Source organism: Epinephelus moara, chromosome 11 (assembly GCF_006386435.1).
Source record: "Epinephelus moara isolate mb chromosome 11, YSFRI_EMoa_1.0, whole genome shotgun sequence".
NCBI lineage: Eukaryota > Metazoa > Chordata > Actinopteri > Perciformes > Serranidae > Epinephelus > Epinephelus moara.
In genome coordinates this window covers 14,035,784-14,058,665 of record NC_065516.1, presented here as the reverse complement: position 1 = coordinate 14,058,665, position 22,882 = coordinate 14,035,784, and the positions used below count along the sequence as shown (strand labels likewise).

The following is a 22,882-nucleotide window of genomic DNA, read 5'->3' as shown; positions in this document are numbered from 1 at the left end:
ATGTAGTAACCTCTAGTTGTAACTGTCAATATACAATACAACCATTGATCCAGTGTTGTAAATTCCTCCAAGAGTACAAGCAGACAAACTGATTGTCTGTAGAAATAAGTGACTTAGGCCCAATCCCAATACCCCCCCTTGCTCACTACACCTTGGCCCTCGAAATGAAGCAACGAGGGGTAGGGGTTGAAATCTTTCCCTAGGAACTGGGACACCACTCACTACGTCACCGCGTCAGTTACATTCACGCATACCTAACTATTTTAAACAGGAAGCTGCGAGCCATCTACATTTCCAACTGGCATCTACAATGAAGTATCTGGTTGAGTTCATCCTACCTATTACGTTTGCATTATTCATCATGCTTCGTTTGATGAATGACAGACGACAGGGCACTTCTGCTAGCTAGCTAACCAGCTAACATTACGAGGCAGTATAGTTATACTAGCTGGTGTGTTATCGTAATGTGAAAAATCTGACAATTTTGCAGAACAGGACAGATGACAGACGCCAGATAGTGCGAGCTAGCTAGCTAGCTAACAAGCAACCTGACGACGGTAACGTTAGCTATGTATGAACTTTTTTCCCCGTCTCTTGCTTGATGGTAGCCATGGCGACGTCTACCCCTCGCTGGCAAGTCAGCATCTGAAATCCCTCGTTCCGAAGGGCTACTTTCATACCCACTACCCCTCGTTATGCCCCCTACCCCTACATGCAAAAAGGAATTGGGACACGCCTACCCCTCGCGGGAACGCGCAAATCTAGGGGTAGGGCTAAGGGGGGGTATTGGGACAGGCCCTTACACTTCAGTCTTCCAAAAGTTTTCATAGCACTTTTTAATGCAAATTTGAAGAGAATCAGCTTCAGTCACATCGTGCTTTCCATACAACTTTATTTGTTCATTTCTAACTGACTGGAGATGTGAAAAAGCCTCAGATTTGGCTCATGTCTTCTTTCTAATTAAAATAACTTCCACTGGTTCATTTCTTTGAAAGAAAAAATAAATAAATAAAGCTTTTATATGTCCCTCATTCATAATATCGCATATGGATCATACCAATCACCAAAATGACAGAATGTGTGAAAAAGATGGCCGCAAACAAGGGTGTAACTAAAAACCTGGACCCTGTGCACATGCAGTCAGAGTGGACCTGTACACATGCATCTCTAGTGTCATAGAGCTTAAAATCTGTTTCTCCAAAAGAGAAGAAAAGAAAAGAGAGGGTAATTTAATACCATTTTTCATGGTTTAAAGGTATTTCTAGCACCATCCAAGACTCTTTTAACCATCTGGATAAAATAATATTCCATATGTTGCATGATATAAAGAAGACATAACCTCTTGCTCATTTTGCAAAAGACTAGCAAAAATATAAAGGTGAGATAAAAACATAAAATACTGGAAAGTAACATAAGTAAAGCCTTTTTTTGCGCATGTCTCCAACACATTCCCTAAAATCTGAGATTAAAACATATGCCAGGCTAGCTAGACAAAGTATGTGACTAATACCAAAGCCAATGACTGTCTAATACTGGAAACACATGGTGAAGGAGGAACAGATTTTGACACAACACCATCAAGCACTCCACCAAATATGGTAGTGTGCAGTTTTTGGATGTAAGATAGACCATGAAGCCATGAAGTTTATACCAACTGATAAGTACTCCAGGTCACAGGGGTCTGTGGTCTCCACAGTCAGGGAAGTCCTGTCGAGGTCAGAAGTGCATCCCAGGGATCAGATGATGCAGCCTGATCATTTTTACAATAGCTGCCTTGGCAGATGCCATTCGCCCAGCTGCTGAGGGGTGATGGATTGCTGTTGATCATTTAGCACTCAGTTTTGGATACAGCTTGTACTTCATGCTGGAGCTGCACCTGATACATATGATACAGGGAGAGGCTGACACTGGATCCAGCTCTGAAGGTCACACTTTAACACCAACGAGACAATCTGCGGCAATAAAAATAAAGAATTATGATAGAGTTTATATTCATATTGGTCCACAATGGTTGTTATATTAGATTTGCTTGTGTAAAATAATATAATAGACTCTGACAGCTGAATGACATAATGAGGGCGCTGCTCCCATGTAGAGTATTTGAAAAGGTGGCATCTGGGATGACAAGGGAAATTTATGTGTCATGTGGAGAGGACATGTATAGATAGCACAGGCTCAGTTACTGTACATACTTGTGTGTGTTGTGTGTGTGTGTGTGTGTGTGTGTGTGTGTGTGTGTGTTTTTCCCACCTAAGAAACATCACACAATAATTCAATGTCGGACCAGTAGTCATTTACGGATAAAAAGCAAGATGTTTACTGCCAGATTGCACAAAATGAGAATTAGGTATATGAAAAAAATCTGCCAAGAAATTTCCAGGATGCCATAGGTGTGAATTTAGGGGGGACACACCCCCCTAAATATTTACAACATTTGCATTTGTCTTCCACGATAAAAACATGGAAGTAGCAGAGAACATTTGTTTTGACAAAATTAGACAATTACAACATCAATTGGTGCAGACAAAATTACCAGAATGTAGGAAATTAAGTGTTTCTTTCTCAAAATTGTCTTGCAAAAGACTCCCCAAACCCCCCGTTTCATATGTTTCCCCTCCTAATGTTGAAACAAAACCTATGCCCTTGCAGGACACTGGTATCTCTGCACCAAGTGTATGTTGTTTATCTTCACTTAAAGCAGGTAGTTTGCAGTGATCAAGAAACTGTTTTATATCAATGTTAGAAATCTCCTTGTAATAACCTGTCTGTGAGTTTATTTTAAGAATAAGGTCATCACTCTCTGAAATTTGATTGTTTGTAAGAAATACTAGAATTTCGGTCTTGCAGTTGTATGCTTCCAGGAACCCATCAAGTGGCACTTCACAGTTTACTTCGATGTCTGTCAAAACATGGATGCTTCACACACATCGTTCCCCCCAGCAGCACAGAAGATCTATACAATCAGCACTGTTTCAAGGTGAATCCCAAGATTAGTGTCACTAAGTCAGTATCTGTCTCTCCTTCAGTTCCTGAGATATGACGTTGAGTGATGACCAGAAAAGTATTCTGGCAGAACATTATTATGTCATTGTGGAGTTGACCTTTGACCTTTTGAACAAAAAAAGTCATCATTTTTCACACATGTCACATTTTATCCTGATAGACATTTGTGTGAAATTTTGTAATAATACACAAATGAATTCCTAAGTTATGGCTAAAAACATCTTTTGTGAAGTCACAGTGACCTTTGACTTTTGACCTTCGAGCACTAAATTCTTATCAGTTCATTCTTGAGTCCAAGTCGATTTTTGTGCCAAATCTGTGTTTTTGGGATATTGCGTTCATGAGAATGGGACGGACGGGTGGACACCAGATGGTGTTGAGAACAACGCGGAAGCATAAAAATTCTGAGGAAAAAGCTAATTTGCAAAAAGGAGAAAAAAGAAACAGACAATTCCTTTGCTGAAGTCCGAGGGGTTATTCCCACTGCAGAGAGTGGAAGTTGTTTATGAGTGAGGGTACAACAAGCGTGAGATGGATCGGCAGTTTGGTGCGGCGTCTGCAGTGATGCTCGATTGTGGCGAAGAGGGAGCTGAGCCAGAAGGCGAAGCTTTCGATTTATTGGTCCATCTGAGTCCCAACCACCTATGGTCATGAACTTTGGGTAGTGACCGAAAGAACAAGATCACGGATACAAGCGGCTGAAATGAGTTCCCTCCATAGGTTGGCTGGGCTCAGCCTTTGAGATAGCGTAAGGAGCTTGCACATTCGGAGGGGGCTCGGGATAGAGCTGCTGCTTCTTCCCATTGAAAGGGGTCAGTTGAGGTGGTTCAAGCATCTGATCAGGATGCCTCTTGGGCGCCTCCCGTTAGGTGTTCCAGGCACGTCCAACTGGTAGGAGGCCCCGGGGCAGAGCCAGGACATGCTGGAGGGATTGCATATCTCATCTGGCCTGGGAACGCCTCGGGGTCCCCCAGGAGGAGCTGGAAAGTGTTGCTGGGGAGAGGGATGTCTGGGGTGCTTTGCTTGGCCCTGGATAAGCGGATAAAAACTGATGGATGGATGGATGGATGGATGGATGGATGGATGGATGGATGGATGGATGGATGTTTTGGTTATATACCTTAAAATATGTATAAATGCAGGAAGGGGATTCAAATTGCGACCCTCACATCCCCTGTTTTATTGTTCCACTTCTTAAACCAATGTCACGCCCTTGGCTGAAGTGCTGAGATTTCTGGCTGTTGTTGGTGTTTCAGTATCGAGGTAAGAAACAAAAGAGTGCCAAACTCTTGGCATTTCAAATGCTCCCAGTGTTCCCTGACCTTCAGCAGTTTAAGCAGCTCAAGGATGGAGGGCAATGACATTAAGGAGCAAGTTTGTTATGAAGCCAAAACAAAGGGAAGCAGATAAAGCAACTGTAGAATTGTAAAGATGTGAATGTTTATGTACGCACACAGCATCATGAGCAGCATCCCAGACTTGTCAATGTCGTGGCAATGCCTCAGTCACCAGCAGAAGTCTAAATTGCCTAATTCTCCTTTAACTGAACCAAATTACAAGCTTCTTATAAAACATATCTCGCTGAAGTATGATCTACGCAATGGCAGCTTATTCTGCAACCTTTTCATTCCAAATCCCTAATTTTAGATGATAATCTCAGACTGTTACCCTGAAATATAATCCATCTCGTGCTTATATAAATGTCATAAAGCAGCCATTAAAACAGGCCACCCTCGTCCTTTGCAGGAGCACACTTGCACAGCTCTGAACTATATTGACTCCTTGAGACAGCTCTATAAATAGCACTGAGCGCCTGTTTCCTGGGGCTCATAGCAGGCCCTAATGACTGTCTGTTCACCCTCAAAGGGCAACGTAACCTAAATTCACCACAGTGCCATCTTGTGACAATCTTAAATTATCTGGTTGATGGACAGAGCCAGAACACATTAACAGCTTTAGGCTGGTGTTCAAACACACCCCTGACACTGATGCTGTTCTGTGTTGCCCAATTTTCTGTGACAAAGTGACGTTGAGGTTTGATGATTCATGCTGCCACCAAGATGAAACTGTGAAGATCAAAAGGTGGATATAAAGCAAAGGAAGTAAAAGGTGAGAATCTGCAGGAAATGTTTCTGGTGCATCTCTTCTGGTATATCTCAGCATGAGAGGGCCTGTAAAAACCTATTTTCTCAATCAGCTGCTACTATGAGCACATGAGTTGTGTATGAGCCACAATATTCTGCAAACAGTTCTGGTGATTTCACATGAGAGATTGAGTATTTTCTATTTATTCTGTGCTGGTTTGAAGTGAATAGAAAACACATTTGTTGCTATCGCTGCCAATCAAATCTGATAAAATCAGACACATCCTGAAAAAGCAGATTGAATGAGATTAAACTCTTAGTTTTTCAGAGTTTAACTCCTAATATACCCAACACCTGACAATGTTTCTCTGAACTTGAGCTTTGATTACAGTGCATTTATTAATGAATATTTTATGTTACAGAGAAATGCCTCTGACTGAAAATTTACATATGCTTTGAAACTCATTTCTCTCACCCTCTTAACCAGATCTAAAACTTCTACCCCTATACACTCATTGGCCAGCTGGCACCTATATAAAGGGTTAGTTCGCCTATTAAACAAAAAATCGGGACACTGTTTCTGGAAAGAGCTGATGATGTTAGTGTACCCATATGCAGAGCCCAGGACATGAGCAGGAAAAAAATTAAAGGTTAAAAAATTAAAGATGTCTTTTTGCAAAATCTTGCAAAACTTTATGGTTGGAAAAAGTCTGTTTGGCACTATGGCAACCACCACAAGAACATAGCACACAAGGAGAGGTTCAGAGGATTTCATTTTGAAATTGGCCCCAGATATAAAAATGTTTGGGTTTTTTTTAAATATTTTTTTCAATAGTCTTTATTTTTTTGGTATTTTTGTTTTAATTACTTCCGGAGTTTGAGGTGTGTGGGTGGGATGTTAGGATAAAGCGGTGTTTCATTTTTCTGACCTACCACACAACAAATGGGATGGGGAGAAAGGAAAAACAACCACAAATAAAAAGCACAACATATAAGTATACCTTGTATTTGATATTTGTACGAATTTAATTCCCAGTTTAAAAAAAAAATACAAAAAAGTGCTTGGGAATAGGCAGGGACATCTAAAGATAATGCTGGTGCACCCTTCGCCTCATGCCAGGCCAGGTGAAAGTACGCTTTGCAACAGATGTCCCCTTGTGCTAGGTATTCTCTTCATGTGTCTCTCACTTGTGGGAAAACTGTGCACACTGCCGAGCACTGATTAATATCCTGATCTCGCTTAAGTATGTCTTTTTTTTCAACCTTCAATTTTGTTTTTCCTCCCTGTGTATTCCTGGCCTCCATATGTGTGTGTATGTGTTTTAAATCTTTATAATTACACTTTCATTTACTACAGGGGCGTGAGAAAATGTTGATGCTGCTGTTGTTTAATTTAGTTAAACTGACCCTTCAAGAATAGGAGTTTAGAATAAGGAGCACAGGTCAATCTAAAGTTTGAGACAAATTATACAATCTGTGCTATAGTGTGAGACACTCAGTTTTCTGCATATGCAGGGTCAACAGACACTGTACATTAGTACCAAAAGGCAGGTTTGAGCCCATAAGGGAGGGTTGTTATGTATGTGTGTTTCAAAAACATGTATGATTTAGATACATGAGGGAGGAAAAGCTCACAGATCAACACTGGACCTCATCTGACAGGTCAACCTTCCAGTCTTTGCATCTCTGTACTGATTTCTCCAGAGAAAACAAGGACTGGTGAGAAAAAAGGCCCTAGCCCAATTATGGAGGGAGCTGATGTGGCGGAGCTGATGTGGCGGAGCTAAATGCTGCGGCGTGTTTTGGTCAGTAGTGCAGGGGTGAGATGAAGGAGTCTGTCATCTGGTGTATAACATGACCTCTGTTTCAAAAGACTGTAATCATGAAGGTATAGATTGGTATCTCAGGGAAATGTTGCAGCAGTTGAAAAGGCCATTAGACGTCGCAGATTGGATCAGCAAAGAGGAACGGTCCGAGCAAATGAATGGCACCGTTTATGTGTTATGTAACCACTCAGAGAGGTGAGGGAGGCTAAGAGGGTGAGAAACTAAATACGAAAGCATGACGGGGGGTACAGAAAGGGCCAGACTAAACAGAGTGTGAGTGATGGATGAGGCAGTGAAGATCTGTCTGTAGAGTAAAGGTGAGACAGGAGATGAGGACACTTGGAGATGTTTATCACGTCCCACAGCTTCAGATAATCTGAGGTTTTGTAGATGAGAGCTCACTGTACAAGCCAGACTGCTGGCCGCCTGTGTGTGTGTGTGTGTGTGTGTGTGTGTGTGTGTGTGTGTGTGTGTGTGTGTTTGCGCGTCCGGGGAGGCAGCGAGGGCTGTGACCTTGAGAAGATATTGTTATAATGTAAACAGTAGGGTTTGTTGCTCTGCCAGCTTTGCTACTGACCCGTTTTAAAGGGCAAGAGAAGGAGTTTGACTCTTTTTAAATACTCTAAATCACCATGTTTGTATTGTTTATCGTTTTTCAGCCTAAGTATATTCTTCTTGCAAAGTCTTGCATAATTATCACTAGCCTATATTCAGTTGTTAGAATAATTACAGCCCCCCTTAACTCAAACACTGACCTTCACTGTGCAGAGGGATGTATGCAGAGTTTTGAAAGTAGTTGTGATGAAAGACGGAAACTCCCTTATTGTGTAACAGTGGGCGTCACATTATCCTACAGATAGGAAAACTGTCATAGCTGTTATTAAAGCTGAGAAAGGCAGTTTCATTTTGGCTCCATTGGGCAAAAATCCCAGAATAAACTACTGTAATTCAAGTGGACTGACTTCTGCACCTCCTCTTGGCTCTGCTTTCAGGCTTTAGAAAATCTAGGCCATGATGGAAGACTTTGGCCAATCACAGGTCATTTCAGAAAGAGGGGGTTCCTATTGGCTGTTTTACAAATGCAGATGCGCATGCACATCCCTTCGGTGAAATCCTGAATCAATGGCGGAGAATCCTGCAAAGAAAGATGCTATTCCAGCTTTGGCATTTCCTGCCTACACTGCAGAGCAACCCAGAAAAGAAAGACTGACTCATGAAAAAGACAGTATAAAAAAGTGTCTGACAACATATCAGCAAAGTTCACGTTTATGTAGGAAATGAAGCTCTTGCAAAAATTCAGTCAGGAGGACAATACATTTTCAGGCTTAGGTTGTAAGTTTCTTTCTCACCCTGACATTCACTCCTTGCACGCATGCTCACACTCTATCTCTGGCCGTCAGTGTTTGGGGCTGTCAATCGAGTCATCAGTTGTTCTATAGCTGATTCACAATCAACCAATAGCACAGCAACACACCTTCTCTGTCAGCCTATCATCTTACTGCTCCTCATTTTAAATATGGCTCTTTCTCTGCCCACAGTCCTTTCATGCCCATCACCACCTACTCTTTACGGATTCATCAGCCTCATTTTGCCTCAGCAGTCAGCAGCCTCAGAGTCATCAGCCACCACCACCAGTGTCTGGACTCCATGGGGAATTTATATTGCTGCCTCTCAGATGTCCCATGATCACAAATAATCTCCCTCTGGTTGTCTAAGCACCAAAGGCTTTTGTTAAATGTTGTCAGCACAAATCAGCTGTTAATCTGTACACTTATATTCCGCATTAAAATTCATCTTTATTTCATCCTTCTGTCTCTCCTGATAAAAATGTTAGCTAGAGCCTCAAATCACAGTGTGTCCTCTGCCTCAGTGTCCGACCACTACAATGTCTCATCAATAAAAATGCAGGCAGCAGCGCCAGAGATGGACCGCTAGTCAGAGGCCACAGCAACCCCAATCACAAACCCCAGCTGCGGGGGATCGACAGTTCACATTCCCAAACTGCAGCAAACTTTCTGTTGCTGCTGTTACACAGGTTAGACCCAACGCTGCTGCTGGCCACTAGCCTGCTGTGACACCTGGTGCTGGTTGGTTTGTGCTGAAAGCTGAATTTAAGCCACTACAGCCACCAGCCCAAGGTCCGTCACATGAGCTGCTGCCTGCTATCCTCCTGGCAAAGCGGTCCACAGCAGAACAAAAGGAGGCGAGGGGACTGTGGGGAGGCTAGCTAGCTAATTCTTGTCTTGTAACAGAGAGAGCAGAGCAAGGAGTGGCTGACTGAATGCACTGCTGGCAACTCTACAACAAAATAAGACTTAAAAAATCAATCTATAGGAAATACTGGGGTACGGTATGAATTGCATGCATATCTTTTAGCTGCTCTTACGTTTGTTATTGTTTGTCCCAGTAAAGCACCCTGTACCTTTGTTTTGAAGAGCAATATATTTATTTTAGGAAGACTATACAATAGAGCTGATAAGATCCATGCATGGCAACCCTTCCTGTTTCCACTGTACTGCACTTTAACATTTTAAATACTGCTCTACTTCAAAGAAACAGCAGATCAGTTTTGCATGCCCTTATTCCAGTACTGGCCTACAAAAACAGTTCCAGTCAGAGATCATTTTTCCACACCACAAACCTCTATTCATACATAAGTACTATCTGATGGAGGGACTTATCATCAAAAACTGATTATTTCTGTTTTTATTTGTCTTGTAATGTGATTGGGAAGCTGCTGTAAACTAGTTTAAAGTGAGTCAGACCAGTTTAACTACCAGCCTGGTCCCCTGAAAACCACAAATATGTCACATTTGTACATAACGTATTATATTAGTGTTTCTAAAATTGACATATGAGCTGATTTTGTCATGGTAGGTGGAGGAGATAATGAATGGTGGGACACCTGGCAAGCTGCAGCCCACTGTTTGAGACCAACAAACAACAAAACCAGTTATGATTTAGTGAGTCAATGCTATGTTTCCTGCAGCTTTTTGGGATCTAAACATGGATGTTTGGTAGCAACTCAAACATATTTCTCCAGCTGGGATTGTGGCACGAAAAGCATTTTGCTGTTGTTGTTTGTTGCTTAGATATTGTTGCTTTTCCTTCTGGGTTAGTGACAAGAAAAGCTTTTTTTTTTTTTTTTTTTTTTACAGAGAGATTGCTGCTTTTCCTGCTTGTTTAGCGCCACAAAGTGGATGATTTTTACCTAGTCACTGCATTTCTTGTTGGGATAGTGCCACAAAAAGCAGTTGTTGTTTTTTCACAGAGACATTGCTACTTTTTCTGATGGGATGGCATGAAAGGCGATTGTTTTATTGAGACATCTTTGCTTTTCCTGTCGGGACAGTGCCACAAAAAGTGGTTATTTTTTACCGAGGTGCTGTGTTTCCTGCCGAGATTGTGTCATCCCTGGTATTTTAAGCCAAAACACAATCTTTTTCTAGCCCTAGCAAGTTACCAAGTGTTATTTCCTAACCACACATTAACCACAGCATTGATGAAACATAAAGTTTCAACATATCCATAGTAACGTGCAAATGTAACATATCTAAGGTTTGCAGAATGGAACAATGCCAACATTTATTCTGGCGATTAGGTTGTAACTGTAACACATTTAATGTTATGTTATAATCTTTTCCTGTCCAATGACAACATTTTTAAAAATATTTTTCAGATTTAATGCTCCGGTATTATTTTTTTTATAGTTGATGTGCAATACTAATGATGGATTTCTACAAAAGGCCATCTGTAGGCTAAGCACTGTTCACAAAGTCAAATGTAGTATACCATACCACAGCAGTATAGTGACTCAGTAGTTTTGATTACAGTACACATTGCTCGGATGAGTTTTATCAAACCCAACAGGTTCCAAGTCACCAACCTGCACAGTCACATCAACATAAATATTCTCCTCTTGCTCTCACATGTTTATTTGTGTTTTCTCCCCTCTGTATAAAAATACAGACCTGCATCCTCTCCCCTCCATCTGCCAAAGTGAAGTTAATAGTCCCATTATAGCTAATGGATTGTTCTCATAGTTTATGCAGTGCATCCTCCTGCCTCTCTATTGTCTTTGGCCTCTGGGAAGCTGCTAATGCGGCGCCAGTAATAGCTTAGGTAAACTGTTATGTCTAATGTTTTTTTTTGCCACTAATGACAAAACAGTAGCCCATCAACAATGGCAAACACAAGAGGGAGGGAACAAATAAGCAGATGGATTGTTATTGTGTCAAAAAACAACAACAAAATATTACAAATAACAAAATGAAAAGTCACAGGCAGTCTTTGATAGCCAAATATTCACCTGAATGTGTATTTTTGTTTGTTTACCTATTGAACCACAGAGCATATGTTACATAACAAGATGATTTACTCACAGATGATCACAGTAAGTCATGTTTTTATACAGTATGAGAAAAATTACAGCTACCTACAAGCTCTCTCTGTCCCACTTACTACCACTTGTTACTTAAATAAACATGGAAGAGGAAGTCAAAGAGGGGAGGTGGAGGGTTGGGAGGATGCAATCAGGATAAGTGCAAACAAACCAGATTTTGACTTCTGGGTGTTTTACAATCAGTGTGAATTCAATATTGTCCCACATTCACAGGAACACACGCCTCTCTCTGCCTTAGTTCTGCACATATATGCACAGACACACATATAACACACCCCTACGCTCCTTTGCTGACTGAGCGCCCACAGAAAAGGGAAGGAAATGTTTGCTTACGCACAATCAGCTGATGACCTGCACAATGTTTCCTGCTCTAATGACCCTCTGTCCACAGGGTAATCCCACTATATGCTCCGATAATGCCTGTAACGTATGAATGAACCATTCATGGATTTTTGGTGAACTTTGGTGGGTCATTTCTGTTTACAGCCAATTATTTGCCAGCAGAGCAAGATCTCAGCCAAGGACGGGATTTACCCAAATACCAACCTGTAATCTGTTTATAGACATAACACAGTAACACAGGGCTGGTGTCAAAGTGAAACAGGCTCCGTCAGCTGAGTCACACTGGTAGATGGTCATTGGCTGCCACCTGCTGGAAAGATTGTTATATATATCTTCTTGATATACATGAGATTATCTTATTCATAACAAATATAATTTACTGTAAAATGGATACAATGCACCAGATGTCTTGAGAGAAGTTAATGTACTAACAGTTATAGGGTCTGTACAGACTGCATTAACAGATTACAGATCTTTAAATGGAAACATAAACTAAAATGCCAGATTTTGTTTGCTTTTCAAATTCACTTATTTATTTCCTTTTTTATTTATTCATTTATTCATTCTTACTCATAATGATTTGTTTCCTGCTGTTATACTTACTAAACTTAATTATGATTGAAATATATCAGAATTTAGATTAAAACAAATTAATAAGTAAAGTTAAAGTTATTTATTTATTGATTGATTTACTCATTTATTACCTTTTATTTATTTGTTTGCTAATTTTTATTTATGATCATTTGTTTCCTGCTGTTAAATGTACTACACTTAATTATTAGTGAAACATATCAGAGTTAAGATTAAAATAAACTAATAAGTTAAATAAAAGTTATTTATTAATCTACTTAATTACTTACTGAGTTATTGCCTATTTATTCATTCGTTTACTATTTTTTACTTATAGTAATTTGTTTATTACTGTCATACTTACTATACTTAATTAGTTTTGAAACATATCAGAGTTTAGATTGAAATGGGTTAATAGGTTAAATCAAAAAGTAATTTATTTTTTTATATACTAATTAATTACCTGTTTTATTTATTCATTTATTCATTTTTACTTATACTAGTTTGTTTAGTGCTGTTAACATTACTATTCTTAATTGTTATTGAAACATATAAGTTTAGATTGAAATGAATTAAAAAGTCAAATAAAAATATATTTATTTATTTATATTTTTATTACCTGTTCTATTTATTAATTTATTCATTTTTACTTATTCTAATTTGTTAAGTGCTGTTATACTTAGTTCATTAATACTGAAACATATCAGAGTTTATTAAACTAATAACTATTTTTTAAAAATGTGTTTAAAAATAAAAAACAATAATAATAAGATACAACTTACGCAGTTTATATTTACATGAATAAATAAAAACATAAACTAATTAATTTTTTTTTTTTTTTTTTTAGTTACTGTAAACTTAGCTCCCCGCCCATCCGGCGCAGTCCCGCAATCATAATCAAACACACACACACACACCACAGAGGACGTTACAAAACCTTAAAGCTCAACCAATCAGCGTTATCCGAGAGCGACTGAGTCGGATCCGATTGGCTGAAATCCCAGCCTGTCAAACGAGACTATTTACTTATAGTTCCGCATTGCCAATTTAACCCACTGACGCTTCAGAAGAAGTTTGTGGGGCTCTTTCACTGTTGAATATCTGAAATTTAACATTTGTTTCCAGTTTTCTTTATTTTGTTGTCTCACCAGCCGACCAGCTGAGCGCTGTGTAAAGTGACATGCAGGCTATAAGGTGAGGACGCCTCTCATTCATGAAAACAAACCAGCTGTCTGAATAAATTCTGTAGTTTTAGTTCAAGTGCTAAATTAGCCTAACTTAAGTTAATGGCGACATAATAGTTAATACAAGTTTTCTTTGCTTTAGTTGGAGCAAACTAGCATATTTTTTTTGTAGTAGCTTTGTGTGTTTGCTTTGTCATTGTTCATATCACACCCACTCTGCTGGTTGAGTCACTCACAGTTAAGTAACAGTGATTTCTCAATGTCCCAGAAATCTCTTCCGGGGACCCTGGTCCTCTGCTGAAAGGCTGGATGACAAAACTGTGGTCATCACAGGTGCCAACACTGGCATTGGGAAAGAGACAGCCATCGACCTGGCAAAGAGAGGTGCGTCTCACACCACATATTGATCCTCACATCAACTCTGTACTTTGTTATAAGTCTCATATTGGGCTGGGTATCATTTGGTATTTGGATATGGTGCTAATATGACACCTTCTGTTTCTGGAGTGGACGAAACAAAGCGTATTTTCTGTGCCACACAGGGAGAAACATAAAAGTTATTTACTGCTTCAACTCCCTTTGTTCTGTTTAACAAAAATAAGCCCAGTTTCTCAAATGCCAATACAAAGCAGCCATACCTTTTGAATATTTAAAATGCATTTGCCCTAAATACCTAAAAATGCATATTAAGCCCCAAAGAAAATTAACTGTGACTGAAATTACTTTTTTTTAGACATTAAAATTTGTACTTAGAGGTGGGATTCAAACTCTAATACCATTTGAGTACAGACCAAAATATGTATCACTGATTATGAGGAAAAAAAACTTTTCCTTAGGTATTGGAGAGTTAAAATAACTAAATTGAAACAAATTAAAAAAAAAAAATTAAGTGAAATTTTGTCCACATAGTTATATGCATTTTCTTTTTATGTACTGTATATATTTACTCTGTAATAGTTAAATGACAAACTAGTGTTTAAAAAAAGCTTCCTGTTAATTGTTTTTCATTATGTAAAGACTTTTCCATTCCATATTAAAATCAAATCACCACACCAAAAACAAAATGCAAAAAGTTACTGCTACTGATGAAAGCATAAGATCTACATCTGCATTTGCTAATTGAATAAATAACTTACAGGTACAAAAGGACACTCAAAGATGGTCTCCAAATATCCACCTGTTCAACTGCTTGTTAACCCAAATAGCTAATCAGCCAGTCACGTGGCAACAGTTCACACAGGCTCACCAAAACTGGACAAAAGAAGATTGTAAAAACGTTGCCTGGTCTGATGAGTCTGGATTTCTGCTGCCACATTCAGATGGTAGGGTCAGAATTTGGTGTAAACAACATGAAAGCATGGATCCATCCTGCCTTGTATCAACGGTTCAGGCTGGTGGTGGTGGTGTAATGGTGTGGGGGATATTTTCTTGGCACACTTTGGGCCCCTTAGTACCAACTGAGCATGGTTTAAACACCACAGCCTACCTGAGTATTGTTGCTGACCGTGTCCATCCCTTTATGACCACAGTGTACCCATCTTCTGATGGCTACTTCCAGCAGGATAACGCACCATGTCACAAAGCTCAAATCATCTCAAACTGGTTTCTTGAACATGACAATGAGTTCACTGTACTCCAATGGCCTCCACAGTCACCAGATCTCAATCCAATAGAGCACCTTTGGGATGTGGTGGAACGGGAGATTCTCTTCATGTATGTGCAGTAGACAAATCTGCAGCAACTGTGTGATGCTATCATGTCAATATGGACCAAAATCTCTGAGGAATGTTTCCAGCACCTTGTTGAATCTATGCCACCAAGAATTAAGGCCGTTCTGAAGGCAAAAGAGGGTCGAACCTGGTACTAGCAAGGTGTACCTAATAAAGCGGCCGATGAGTGTATATAAATATCCAATTAAAGAATAAATTAATAAGACTTCAGAATGAATTTGATGCCAGCAGTGGCTACCTCACAAATTTTAATGCTAAAAGATGTGACACTTATCCAAACAGAAACAGTATAAACGGAATAACAGTGTTTGTTTGCAGTAGCTTCCCCCCGCATCACATACAGAAAATGAAACCACGCTGAGCAAAAGCTGCCTCAGTTGGTTAGTTTTTTGCCACTGAAAAAAAGTCCACCTCAAAAAATCAATATTACTTAAAGTGTACACTATATTTAAAATATGTTCACTACTCTACCTTGCTGTCAGACTGCCCCGTCTGATGGGGAACTGAAACTCTCATCTCAAAGCCACCAGACTACATCGAAATAAATTTAACTTAACAGAACTTCACAGAACACTGGAGTTGGTGGTCTACTGCCTCCATCAGATAGTGTGTAAGTTAAAGGGGAGAAAAATATTTTAATAAAGTGTACACTTACACTGATATTGATCTTTAGATGGGACTATTAGTCCGTCCAGTAAATTGTTTAGCTTCTGTGCTGCTTTATTTGGTTTACACGCGCAAAGCAACACAGTAGGCTACATCAAATAAGCACAGTAGATATGTCAGATAGGTCAGACCATCATGTTAAACTGTTTATCTTTAAACATTACAGTTACGGGTGAAAATGGCAACAGAAATAATAAGTGTGATGATTTCACATATCCCTGCAGTTAAAATCAATTGCCAGTTGTCTATCTGGACAAGATTGTTGTTGTCAGCACGACGTCACGGTGATTTAGTCTGTAAGTGTTTGATACTTAGTGCTAATTACAAATTGCAAAGTCTAAAAAAAATGCAGTTCCAGGCACATTTTTCATTTTTTTCCAGTTATCTTTCCGTGAAGCTTAACATGTGACTTTTGGCAGGTACAAGAAACAAGTAAATATGTTTCTAATTTGAACTTAATGTGATCTTTTTTTAAGGTTAACCTCGAATAAACAGCAGTGATGCACTATAGTTAGGAGGGTAAATTCTGTAGCTGTTTCATATAACTAGTTATTACGCCGTGCAGCTGCCTCTCACATTACAGTGACATCACAAATTTGAGTTTTAATGCTGGTAAAAGAAAATGTCATTTTGTTATTTTCTAAAAAAAAAATGAATGACCCTGTTTCCTTTTGTCCAGGTTCAAACTCTCTTTATGAAAGACATTACACACGAAATACACATTTTCTCACGGGGGGGTGCTCTTCACACACATTACATGCAAGTTGTATCTCACTGCTGCTTATTTTTCTGTTTAGGGGCAAAGGTCATCATGGCATGCAGGGACATGGAGAAAGCACAGGCGGCCGTGAAGGAAGTCATTGAAAATTCTGGCAATGAAAATGTTGTTTGCATGAAGCTTGACTTGGCAGACAGCAAGTCGATACGAGAATTCGCTGAAGCCATCAACAAAGGTTGACTCATTTATTCCTTATTAAAATATACACAGGAAGGGACTTTACAGACACAACCATTTAACCTTTTAATGTCCTTTTGTACAGATGAGCCGAAGCTCAACATCCTCATCAACAATGCTGGTGTGATGGTTTGTCCTTATGGGAAAACAGCAGATGGCTTTGAGATGCAGATTGGCGTTAATCACTTTGGTAAATAAATCTTTGTTGTCTCTTACCTGTGTAACAAGGAAAGGTGTCCTTGTCCAATTTAAGTGCTTGTTGCCACTGACAAGCTCAGATATTTATTATGTGTCTTATGGAAACAATCCCTTCAAAGATAGACCAGCCCAGAAATCGCTGACACCAAACTCACCAGACTCCATTTAAATAAACAGTAATTTTACCTTTGTGAAATATACTTCATTTAGAGTTGTCAGTAACGAAATAAAACTCACAAAACTGTCTTTGTTTGTCTTTCCACTGTTCCAACAATCACCAACTCTAGTTTGGTTTAAATAAACCCTCAACTCACCCAGTTAGATGTGAAAATATGCTGGCTCTGCACAAGCTAAAATTACTGTTTTTCTAAATGGAGTCTGGTGTGTTTGGTTATGGTGATTTGGGGGCTGTTCCTGGTTAAACAAAAAGGATTTTACCTATAACAAAAAGGTCTATCTCTGTAGGGATCCTTTCCATAATGTTGTCAGACACTTAGAATAATAATCTGAGCTTGTCAGTGGCAAAAAGAAACACGTTGATTGCTTGATGATGCACAAATGCCTGAAGTTAGTATATTGCAGCCTGTTTCTTTGCTTCTGGCTGCAGTGGTCTTGCTCATCAGTCACTTAAACATAGAAATATGGAAAAATAGCAAGCACATTGAAAAATACAGACGTTTCCCCTTAATACACCACCTAGTGTCAGATTTGACACCTGAATTATTAGAAATATTGTGTCCTGTACATATATAGCATATTATTCTATAGATACTTGACTCTTTTGAAAGCAGAGCTAATTTTTTTAGAAGAACAAAAACAATTCCCATAGCTACATATCATGTCCACAAGGGGGCAGATGTAAAAGTTTTCTTCTTCTCGCAGTTGGCAACTTGTGTTCTTACTTAATCTCATATATCATAACAGTGCTTTAGGTTCATTGTAATATTTTAAATAAGTTACTTGGAAATGGTTAAAGCAACTCACTTATATCACTTTGCTGTTACTTTCTTTAATTATAACAGATAATACATTTATATAGACTTAGGACAAAGATCACTTTCACACCCACCTGTTTACAGCCCTCTATTATACTTTATTATTTAGCAGAAATATCCTTTCCCTGTTAAATATTTATTGGTGCTGATGTTATTAGAGTTTGCTGTGCTGGTATCTGATAAGGCAAATTGTTCCTGGGTAAGATAAAGAGCACAGTTCATGACCCTGCCATCAGGACATTTGGCCCTGCCAAAGTTTATAGACCACAATTTTAGTAACTACCTTGTCTGTAAATCTGGTCACTAAGAATCCATATAGTTTGTCTTGGAGATCATTACTGGTCTGCCTGTTTGATCAATATTAAGCAACAAAATTTGCAAACTTGGATCAATTTTGTCCAGTTCTTATGTTTCTTAATCTTGTCATTATACCTTAAAGAAGGTTGCCAGCATTTTTAACCCAGCCAAATTTGTTGTCAACCCAGACCTGCCAAATGTCAATTACAGTTGCTCTCAATTTTCAACTTAATTTTAATAGTTTAAAGTAACAGTTCACCCCAGAATCAAAAATACATTTTCCTTCTTACCTGTAGTGCTATTTATCAGTCTAGATTGTTTTGGTGTAAGTTGCAGGGTGTTGGACATATCAGCCATAGATATGTCTGCCTTCTCTCCAATATAATGGAACTTGATGGCACTCAGTATGTGGTGCTCAAAGCGCCAAAAAAAATACATTTGAAAAACTCAATAGCAATGTCGCTTTCCAGAAATCATGACCCGGTTACTCAAGATAATCCACAGACCTTGTTGTGAGCAGTTTCATGTAGGAACTATTTTCTTCTACGGAATTGCACCTGCTAACTGTATCACTGCAGATATGGAAGCATGCATCTACTGCTCACTCACCTAGCATCACTGAGCTAGCTAACGTCACAGCTCAGTTGAAGAAGATGCCATTAATTAATGTTTATATCTTGCACTGTCACAAGTACAAACCTCTCGTCTATGAGTAGATGCACGCTTCCTTCTGCGAGGTTATCAGTCACTTTAAATTGATAAAAAGCACTATAGTGAAGAGGAAAAGTATATATTTTTGTTTTCCAGGTGAACTGTCCCCTTAAGCACTTGTATTCAAATAAGCTTTGTTTTAAAGCTAATTCTCTGTAACATAGTATCTCAGTTATCACAGTAGTTAAAGCTTTTGTTTCTGTGACATGTTTAACCAAATTTTTTTCTTTTTCTCAAATATTCTTAATGCTGTAATACCTGTAAAATACAATGTCCCCTTTCTGCTTTCTTAAAGCAGCAATATGAAAGTCATTTCCTTGTTCTCTAGGTCACTTCCTGTTGACATATTTGTTGATTGACCTGATTAAGAAATCGGCACCAGCCAGGATTGTCACGGTGTCCTCCATGGCTCACTCTTGGGGCTCCATCAATTTGGAGGACATCAACAGCGAGAAGAGTTACAACAAGAACTCAGCTTACTCTCAGAGCAAGCTAGCCAACATTCTCTTCACCCGCTCATTGGCTAAGAGACTAGAAGGTATGCTTCATACCCTCATCTCCATCATTTGAGTCTTTGTAAGAGAAGGTTGAAAAGTGCTATTTTCCATTATTCATATACTGTTTCACACATGCTGTCTTTCAGGCACAGGTGTGACGACATACTCTCTCCACCCTGGAGTCGTTCAAACAGAGTTATGGCGTCACCTGAGCGGCCCTCAGCAGTTTTTCATGAAGATGGCCAGTCCTTTCACCAAAAACTCTTCTCAGGGAGCTCAGACAAGCATTTACTGCGCAGTGGAGCTGTCACTGGAGAAAGAGACTGGCGGATACTACAGGTACAGTTTGGTTTTTGACATGCAGGTAAACACATGGACATTATATTGCAGTCTATCATACATTAATTGTGGAGGTCAAGGGGATAATTGGGGGTGAGGAAGAAATGTCTTTACACAGTGATTACCAACATTTTTGGGAGCTGTAACCAGTTTGCCAAACAGAAAATTTTCCTTCTATGATTGATTTCTTTAAATAATGTTTAGTTTAGTTTAGTTTATTAGCCACAGCATTGCTGCAGTGATTCTTCCTTAATCTTGTTAAAGGTTCACTATGCAAGAATTGTAGGGCTACTGTTTGTAAACAGTATCGCCAGCCAAACTTTAAGTATAAGCCAACCCCAAATAAAGTAATTGGAACAAACTTACAAACTGTCCACTTGGCATATTGCGTGTTTTCAATGGTACGTATGTTATTTTCATAGCTTCCTCTTCGATGCATGTTGCTCACGGTCAGGCATCAGTGGCCATATTCACAAACATTCTGAGAACACTCTCAGAGAGCTTCTAACTTAGGTTACATTTTTTTAGTAAGGAGTCCTAGCTTAGGATTGATTTAGGAAACTTCTTAAAGCAACTCTGAGCAAGGAATAGACAGAAACTTTTATCTTAGTGAGGAGGTGTGGTTGAACCTGTTGCTAGGTGTGATGCTTGCTTTTAACAGGTGTGATTGGTTGTCACAGCCTGTAAGGTGTGGACACCCAGTGGAAATGAAATTAACTGCTGACTGTGACAGTGTTATCATTGTTAGTGTGATCACTCTGCTGATGGAAGGCTGAGACAGACCCAACTCGTCACTGCTGCTCTGTTGCATTTTTCCAGTTTTTCAAATATGTTAGTATTGTGATCATTTTATTTCTGGTGTTATAGCATTATTTTGTTGGGTGTGAAAAGTGTGTGTATCCCTAATGAGATTGATCACAAATATTATCCCTGCATGATCTAATATATAGTATTTTATTTACTCCCTGTCATCCAGTGTTTGGAGAATAATTCTCCAACCTCTTTTTGTTTCCACCATTTTCTCTTCTGATTAAGAAACTCTTAAGCCTCTTAAAAGTCCTCCTCCCTACTCCTAACAGTTTTTCACTTTAGAAGCTCTTTTAAGGTCTAAGATGTTTTACGAATAACATTTATCTTTACAAGGACCTAGTCTTAACTTTAAGGGGAATTTATAAGAAAATGCCACAGTTCTAAGAATTTTCCTAGACTCTCCTCACTAGGAGCAACTCTTGGCACTAGGAAGCTTTGTGAATACGGCCACTGGTCAATCCCTTTTTATAATGTCCCGAGCTCACCTGTACGCTGTGCTTGGGAACGTCCCATCACAGCAAAATAAGAAGAAAAGTTCAGGGTCTCTGCAGATAAATACACCACCACACACTTTTACTGGTTCATAAGAGATGATTGAGAGGGATTATTTCTGAATCAATCTATTCATTGTTTTCTAGTAAAATAGGTATAATACACCTTAAATCATCTTGCAACCCTTGGGATCTATCAGTGGAGTCCCAACCCCAGATTCGGAACCACTGGCCTAATATACAATACAGCAACCAAACTGGTTGAAGAGGGATTGAGCAATTCAGTCTTCTCTGTCACAGTCACTTAAATTAGGATACAAATGTAGAAAAAGACTGTTACAGGATACAATACTTGGCTTGTAGAGAAGAACTTTTTTACAAGAAGACAGTTATTTTGTGTTATCATTTATAGCTTTTTGATGGAATATATATCAGGCAAAGTCAGCCAGAGAGGAACTGAACTATAAACATATTCTGCATAAATCACGCACGGCCTCACTGAATGTGTGAACGAGATGATTTATCCAAATTTTCCGTCCCTCATCTAATAAGTCTTTGCTTTCAGCGACTGCGCTCCTGCTAACTGCTCAGCGGCCGGTAAGGACGACGTGCTGGCGGAGAAGTTGTGGGAGCTGACTTGTCAGTTGCTGTCGGTAACGTGGGAATGATGCAACCTGGATTCAAAACAATATCCTTCAGTTTACTGTTTCTGTGCAACATATCATATTTCACAAACACCACCAAGGAGTAATGTTATAAAACATCATCGTTGTATGTTTTCCAACAGCTACATATTTTCTAGCACTTCTGGAACATACAGTATTCACACAACATAGCACTATTTCTAATTAAGAAAATATTTAATAAGTAAATAATATAAAGTACATCATTTGTTATAAGTTTATGATTCCGATTCACAGAAATTATCACAAACTGCAGTACTTTTCTATCTATTTTTATAAGAGCTTAGTAGTGAATATTTGGATGAAATTGTGGAATAATAAGAAAATCTACAGAATCAAGCTACAGGACTGTCTTCATGTTTTTCTGTACTTGTATTTTTCAACATTAAACCCGATGTTACACTCCATCTTTTTGTTTTTGTCCCAACTTGCACATGCTTGATATTTCAATTATTATGCAAAGAGACAAATTTTTGGCCAACTACATAAAAGTGAAGCCTCAGGACTACTACACTACGAAGCAGTATTGTAATTGCATGAATTTTAATTGTGACATATTACTGTAAATATTTTTCACATATCTTGGTTTGAATATGCTGTCATTAGCTAAGTTGTTTAGCTTACTTGTTATTTTTTGGGGAGAGGGAATAAGTGCAAGGTTATAGAACTGTTTCATAGATTTATAATGGGGAATAAAAGTTTTTTAACTTTAAAATTAAACTTAAAACATCTAGTCAGTCATTTTGAAGTAGTTATTCTTTCTTTTGGAATTAAGTTTAGAATACTGTAGTGTCTATCGACTAATATGTAACTGTTAAGTTGTTACATAAATGTCTTACAACCCATTTGGCACAAACTGCACTTCCCAACACGTTCGCCCTGATCTTACCTCTAGGATTGGTCACCCTTTTGACAGAGAGTAATAAAGACAACCACAGTTAATAACTTTAATACCACCGTGTGATCTCCGTGTGACCAGATTTATAAAGGCCATAAAAGATAGATAACAGCTTAATATGAACATGACTGAACTGGGAACTTGCAAAGGTAACCGCAACAAAGATGACCATCAGAGAAACTATCCATGGTTCTGCTTTGT

General features: G+C 38.9%; 1 protein-coding gene across 1 annotated transcript; it reads left to right on the top strand.

The window, feature by feature from the left end:
* Positions 1-13,244: 13,244 nt before the first annotated feature.
* Positions 13,245-22,188, top strand: LOC126398021 (retinol dehydrogenase 12-like). Its single transcript, XM_050057184.1, has 7 exons — positions 13,245-13,421; positions 13,680-13,795; positions 16,605-16,760; positions 16,848-16,952; positions 19,292-19,501; positions 19,607-19,799; positions 21,666-22,188. Exons 1-7 carry the CDS (start codon positions 13,408-13,410, stop codon positions 21,766-21,768), a joined length of 897 nt encoding a protein of 298 aa, XP_049913141.1. The 5' UTR covers positions 13,245-13,407; the 3' UTR covers positions 21,769-22,188.
* Positions 22,189-22,882: the final 694 nt, after the last annotated feature.